Source organism: Neopelma chrysocephalum, unplaced genomic scaffold (genome assembly GCF_003984885.1).
Source record: "Neopelma chrysocephalum unplaced genomic scaffold, ASM398488v2 Primary Assembly neopelma1_77, whole genome shotgun sequence".
NCBI lineage: Eukaryota > Metazoa > Chordata > Aves > Passeriformes > Pipridae > Neopelma > Neopelma chrysocephalum.
Window position 1 is genome coordinate 1,931,353 of NW_020897738.1, and position 6,714 is coordinate 1,938,066.

Genomic DNA, 6,714 nt, shown 5'->3' on the forward strand with positions numbered 1-6,714 from the left:
CGTGCAGGGGCTGCAGCCTGAAGGGTCCCTTTGGAAGGGCAGAGGCAGAATCCTGGGATAATCATGCTGTTCCTAAACCTTTCCTGTGCCAGGCTCCCTGGATGGAAATTAGCTGGGAGAGCTGCTCTGGTGTAATTCAGGGAGGGTTTCTCTGCGCTTGGGAAGCACGTTTGGATTTCTCAGCAGCCAGTGCTGCTCAGCACATTGTTCCTGCTCTATGAGGCAGAACTGAGCTCAGCCGTGTCAGAGGTTCTGTGCCAATCCCAGGGTTCTGTCATTGAAGGGCTGTAGTGTTTATCTAATAAGGGAAGAGGAGGGATATCTGTCCCTCTGGATCGACAGGAGCTGTGCCATGGCACATGCAGAGGGGTCAGGTTGGGGTGTTTTGTCCTGGTGGGGGTTCTGTGCCCTGAGGGGTCTCCCATGGGCTGATCCCATCAGAGCTGCACATGGGGCACTGCTCTGAGCCTGCTGTGGAGTGGGCAGGTGGGGGGACAGATTCTGATGCTGAAGGTTGTTTTTCCAAATGGGACCCAGCCCTTCGGTTTTGGGCTGTGGAGAGGGAGGGGAGCTCCTGGCACTTCTGCAGTTCCCGGACAGTCACTCATGTCCTTGTCCTCTCCCCAGCAAGCAGCGCCACAACAAGCTGTGGAAACAGCAGGCAGAGAGCAACCTGCCCCAGCACACTGACGGCACCACAGGCTCGGGAGACTTCCTGATGGAGAGCTTGGACATCGACCTGGAAAACCGCCTGGCTGACCTGGACATGCCTTCCCAGTCGGGATACCTGGACAACCGCGCCAGCACCGACGGGCCCGGGGGCTTTGACTACTGCTTCCGGCGCCTCTCGGACACGCTGCTGGAGAACAAGGTTCCTGGGGACAGGGAGGGCTTTTTCCACGTGGAGCAGCTGGAGCGGGATGCATTGGTGGGACAGCCCCCATCTGCACTGCCACAGGGGAGGCTGCTGGAGATGGGAAAGGCCCTGGAGAGAGCAGAGCCACCGGCAGAGCTGGGCAGCTGCTTCGAGAGGGAGGTGAAGAGGAAAATGGACTTCAGCCCCAGGAAGGGAAGGATGGGCCTCGGGGAGCCAGGGGAGGACGGTGTCAGGGAGGAGAATCCCATGGAGAAGTGGAAGCGGCGTTTGTCCATGCACAAGGAGGAGAGCAGGCTCAATAGGGAGAACTTGAATAACAACAACAGCAAAAGGAGTTGCCCAGAGGATTTTGAGGTGCGTATGGAGGTGAGATGGAGGTGATTGGCATGGCTGACTCCGCTGCAAGTGAAACTGCTCTTCTCATCCTCATAGCCCAGTTTCATTTGACTTGGATAAAGCCTTTCATTCCATGATGAGCTTCTTCCCTTTCGAAGTGCTTCTGACCAGGGCTTTGCTTGCCCGAGCTGTGGATTTAGATGCCAGGAGTGCACACGTGAGTGCCCTGTAAAGTGCTTTGGGCAGCTCGCTTGCATGACCCTCGCTTGGCACGGTAGGTATTCCTTGGAGACACTGTCTGCTGGGAAAGCACGTGGCTTTAGCTCCTGCTGCAGGGCTTGAAGTGGAAATGCTTGTTTTTTCAGAGCTGCTTGGCTGTAAATACACCCTGTGCTGGTTGCTGGTGTGTGTTCTGTGCCCATTGATCTACTCCTGTTTTCTCTCCTGCAGCGTGATGCCGTGTTTGGGATCCTCAGCAAGGTGAAGCCTCCCTACCAGTCCTGCACTGACTGCATGTACTCCTCAGCTGGGCTGTCCTCCGACCCCTTCGGGGAGCAGTGTGAGAAGCTGAACCCTGCACGGCGCAGCACCACCATCTGCACACAGCCAGCCCTCCTGTCCCACCTCCACTCCAACCTGCTGGACCACCTGCCCAGCAGGGCACATCCAGAGGAGGCAATCAGAACTAAACATAATGAGGCTCCAGTTCCTATGGTGCCAGGAGTCGGGACTTTAGAGGTTGGCACGTGCAGGTCACTGGATCAGCACTGCAGCGTTCTGGAGAGAGGAAAAGATGCGCCAAAAACTCTGCTGCCCAGGAGAAATTCCCACTGTGACAGGAGCCTCCTTCATGCAGAGGTGATGAGAGAGGAGTCTCTGGCCAGGAAGGACACCAGACCTACCAAGGACCTGAAGTACCTGTTGTTCAGCAAAGACTTGGAAAAGCCAAGCGCCAACAGCTACTTGATGCAGCACCAGGAGTCGCTGATCCAGCTGCAGAAGGCGGGGTTGGTCAAGAAGCACACCAAGGAGCTGGAGCGGCTCAAGAGCCTGCCCTCGGACGCCTCAGCGCTGCTCCGGGACAGGGTGGACTCCAGCATCGTGGAGGAAAGCGAGGACATGATGTCCCACCCCGGCCTCGTGCCTCTCCTGACACCGGCCCCGATGGTCCTCGGAGACGCGGAGAACAACGTGGAGAGGCTGGAGGTGAAACGCATCCTGGAGGGGGTCTCCCAGAAAACCTCCACGCCGACCGTGTGCCGCCTGGAGCACACGAGCAGCTTCACCAAGGACTTCCTGAAGACCATCTGCTACACCCCGTCCTCGTCCCGCAGCTCCAACCTGACGCGCAGCTCCAGCAGCGACAGCATCCACAGCGTGCGGGGCAAGCCCGGGCTGGTGAAGCAGCGCACGCAGGAGATCGAGACGCGGCTGCGCCTGGCCGGCCTCACCGTGTCCTCGCCCCTCAAAAGGTCCAACTCCCTCGCCAAACTGGGCTGTCTTAACCTGTCCTCCGAGGACTTGTCGAGTGACATGGACGTGTCCACTGTAACAGACTCCAAAGAGGCCGTTTCCAGCGAGTGTTCTGTGTTATGTGAGCCACAACCCTCCCGGAGTAGCGCGGACGGCTCCTCCAAACCGGGGGTGAAGGCGGTGGGAGGGAACTTGAAGAACGTGCTTTGGATAGGCAAAAGTTGATGCTTTCTGTGGAGAGAAGGAGGGGGGCTGGATTTTGGGGGGGTTACAGCATTTATTCATTGCACCGGTGCAGTTTTATCATCTGACTTGCAGCAGTTCATCCAATGCCACCTCTTCATCCCCTCCCTGTGCTCTGAGAGGGGGCAAAAGAACCACGATGGGTCACGTGAAGGGCACAAGGGAAATCAAATGTGTTGCATGGCTTAGAGGAGGCCTTGGTGTGTGACTTGCCTGTTGTCCTGCAGGATGCTCTTCCTAGTACTGTTTGCCAAGTGTAATAACGTGGATTTGTGTGTGGTTATGGATAGGTATTTGTATCTCTACCTAAAATGCTGAAATGTTCTGTTTCAAAGACTCAAAAAAATTATTCATGACTTTTTTTTTTACAGAGCAAACACAAGGCTCTGAACAGGGCACTTGTGGGAAATCCTTAAGATGGTGACACGCACACTACCTCTGTTCCCGCTGGCTTTTTGTCCTGCTTTGTTGGTTGAGTTTTTTATCCAAAAGGCTTTTCCCAGAGTTCTTGCTGTTGTTTGAAGGAATTCCCTTGGTGTTGGCTGTAAAGGCCTGGAGGAGTGTGGACATGGAGGCTCCCCTGTGGCTGGGAGGTGAAGGAGCTGTGTCCATGGGGACGGTGGGACCGATGTGACCCCAACTGTGTGGCCGTCCCAGGTGTTGTGTTTTTGGGGTATTTTTGCTGTCCTTGTGGTCTGTGATGTCCCAGTGCTGACAGAGCCCGTGAGTGCCCGTGGACCCTGTGATGTGATGCTGTGTCAGTGTCGTGGATCCTGTGGTGGGACCCTCTGTTGGCTGTGGGTGACCAAGGAGGGTCAGCTCTGCTGAAATCCCAGGAGGTGACTGTGTCTTTTCTGGTTGTTACTGTTGCTTTGGTAGAACAGTCCCTGTGTCCTGGGTTTCCCAGCAGCCTGGAGAGCTGCTGGTGGAGTCCAGGGTGTTATTTATGCCGTGTGTCAGGAGCCTGGGTGGCCCTGGAGTGAGGAGCCCAGCTGGACATGTCCCAACCCTCACAGGGCTGTGAAAGCCCCATAAATCCTGCTCAGGGGGAGCAGTCAGGCAGAAATATGTGTGTGCTCCAAGGAGAGGGATGTTGGAGATGAGGGTGAGATCTCCCCTTGGAGGAAAGGGGACAGCTGGGAGCTGCCTGTGCCCTCCTGGGTCTGGTGTTACCATGTGCTCCCCCTTGTGCCAGGGCTGGTGCTTTGATTGCAGCAGTGCCCCCATTCCATATGGAATGCACGTTTTCTTGGAATATTTCGGACAGCCAGCCTGGTCAAGAGCTGCTCTGTGCAAGCCCTGGCCGAATGTGGGGGGAAGAGCTTGGGAAGTGTGCAGGGAACACTTGCCAAGTCTCAGTGCTCCCTGAATCCCATCTGAAGCCACATTGGCCGCTCGTGCCTTCAGGTGATATTTTGAAGCAGATTTGGGGGTCAGATCTGGGAGCTCAGTGGTGGATTTGCTCAACCAGGCTGTGAGTGTGAGCACTCCCACGTTTTAAAATCCCCATGGAAAGGCTTTTTTAAAACTCCCCTCTGAGCTGGGGCAGAGCGAGGCTGCAGCAGCCAGTCTGAACTAATTAATCCAAAATCCAGTGTCTCAAGGAAGGGAGCTGTGGGTTTGCCTGTCCTGAATGTTGAGTTCCCTTTTGTCCCACATTTCTATTGTATGAGGACTTGTAGGGACGGGCAATCAGTAAATAAACGTCCCTGCTGAGGGAGCCTGAATTTGATTTGCACTTGTCTCACCCCGGAAAGCTGGTGAGGAGCACGAGCTGCTCCAGGAGGGAAGTTGTGCAGGAGCCTCTGGTCGGGCTGAGGAGCTGCCAGGTCAAGTTCAGGGCAGGATGAAAGCCCGTCAGTGAGCCGGGAATGCGGCACAGCCAGATCACTGCGAGCCATCTCCTAGGCTTGTGTCATCTTCACCCTGCTTTACACCCAGATTGGGATTTGGGAAGGGCAGACAGGAGGCCCCGGGGCTGTTGGGTGCCATGGGGCTCAGAGTGGCATCTGGGGGAGCCTCAGGGGCTCCTGCCCAGTGAACCCCTGCGTGTGACCATAGCAGGGTCACCTTTCTCTGCTGCCAACCCTTCCCATCCCTGCCCAGCTGAGGGAGGAGGCGCAGGGTCGGATTTGAATAATTTCAGAAGGTTCCATGAACTGCTGCAGGTGAACATGTGATTTCCTTCCTGTTTCTCGAGTGCCTGCCGAGTTCTGCCGCATCCAACCCACCGTGTCCGACCCAACCCCCTCATTCCGGGGCACAGCTCGGCTCCCTCCGCCTTCCCCTGCTGCTGCTCCCACTCAGCTCTTGCTGGATCAACCCCATGCTTCCCTCATTGGACCCTGGGCTCCCTCGCTGTGTCATGGGATAGAGGCAGGATTCAGTGGGAGCTGGCCTGGAAGCGGCTGTGCCATTCCCAGGGGTTTGTAGCCAAACCTGCACCATGTGTGGTCCCGTTGGGTTTGTTGCATGAGAAGGTCGATGTGCTCATCCTCCCCACGTGTCCTTACAACAGAGTGCCTTACTCATAGTTTACAAACACTGTGTATCTGCTGAGCTGTTCAACTCTGCTGTTTGCTGTTCTTTGGGGAGGTTTTGGTGCTTTTGGTGTTTCTGGTGGCAGTGAGACCGTTCTCCCCCTGCATCCCGCCCTCCCATCCTTGCCGAGCTCAGGTCTGCTCACCTGCTACCGCTTCCCTCTGGGTATGGCAGAACCAAAGGACAGCTGGGGGCTGCTCCTGGTGTCCCTGTTTATCCCCATTTATCCTGTTTATCCCGTTTATCTATGCATTGCTGCCGAAACACAAGTGGGATGTGCGGGGACACTTCCCATCACCGGCTGCGCTTTGCTCGGCAGATCCAAACCCAATCCTGTCCTGCCAGGAATCCTGAAATGCACAAACTGGCACCTTATTCCAAGTCCAGGTGCTGTTGGTCCGTGTGGTGGCAGTGCCCAACCTCCTGGGGGTCCTTCCCGTGCAGGTGGGGTTTGGCTCGGCCGTGTCCCAGCAGGACCCGTCCTAGTCAGCCTGTGAGGAGGGGGGTGAGTAACGTGTAGCTGTTCCTGTGCATTGCTGTCCTCCATGAAAACAAGGTTCCTTTAATTCCATGGTATTTCAAATCCCGGTTTTGTATTGGAATCGGCGGGATTTTTGTACTGTACGTCCGTGGGAGGGAATGATGCATCATGCACTTTTTTTTTTACTTTTGTTTGTAAGAATGTCCTGAATATTTTATGTGCTTCTTGTGAGGAATAAAATAAAGTTTTTTTGTTTCCTTATGCAATGAGTTTTGCAGCTTTTTTTGGAGGTGGGCAATTCCCGATGCCAATTTGCCAACTCCTCCCATGCTTGGAGCTTGGGGCATGGAGTCATGGGATGAGTTCGGTGACTGAGGTAACACAGCCCTGGGCTCCCTGGGTGGGCTTGGGAGGGTTTGGGTCTCCTCCACCTGAGGGTGTCCCTGGTGGAGAGGTGGATCTCAGGTGTGGGAGCAGCTCTGCCATGGTGAGGGGAAGCACCAGGGAACTGGCTCTGTCCTGCCCTGGTGGAGGACAGGGACCCTGTCACAGAGCACTTGGCTGGGGGTCAAGGCCTTCCCAGATTTGCCCAAACGTGCTGACATGATGGCAGGGGAAGGAAAACAGCGGGACCGTGTGCCTGTGTGTGTGTGCAGCTTGTACACCCCGGGGTTAACTCTCTCCAGTGCCGAGCCATGGCAATGCTGGGAAGCTCGTGCTGAGCTGGGAGCCCTGGAGCTCTGGATGGGGAGATAACAGCTTC

The 6,714-nt window shown here is 55.9% G+C and overlaps 1 protein-coding gene across 1 annotated transcript in view; it reads left to right on the forward strand.

Annotated features, from left to right (window-relative positions):
* SSH1 (slingshot protein phosphatase 1) overlaps positions 1-6,212 on the forward strand; it is a 34,921-nt gene extending 28,709 nt beyond the window's left edge. Inside the window, exons 14-15 of the mRNA XM_027689278.1 lie at positions 628-1,231; positions 1,664-6,212. Of these exons, the coding sequence (XP_027545079.1) occupies positions 628-1,231; positions 1,664-2,911 (1,852 nt within the window). The 3' untranslated portion in view covers positions 2,912-6,212. The remainder of the gene's footprint in view (positions 1-627; positions 1,232-1,663) is intronic.
* Positions 6,213-6,714: the final 502 nt, after the last annotated feature.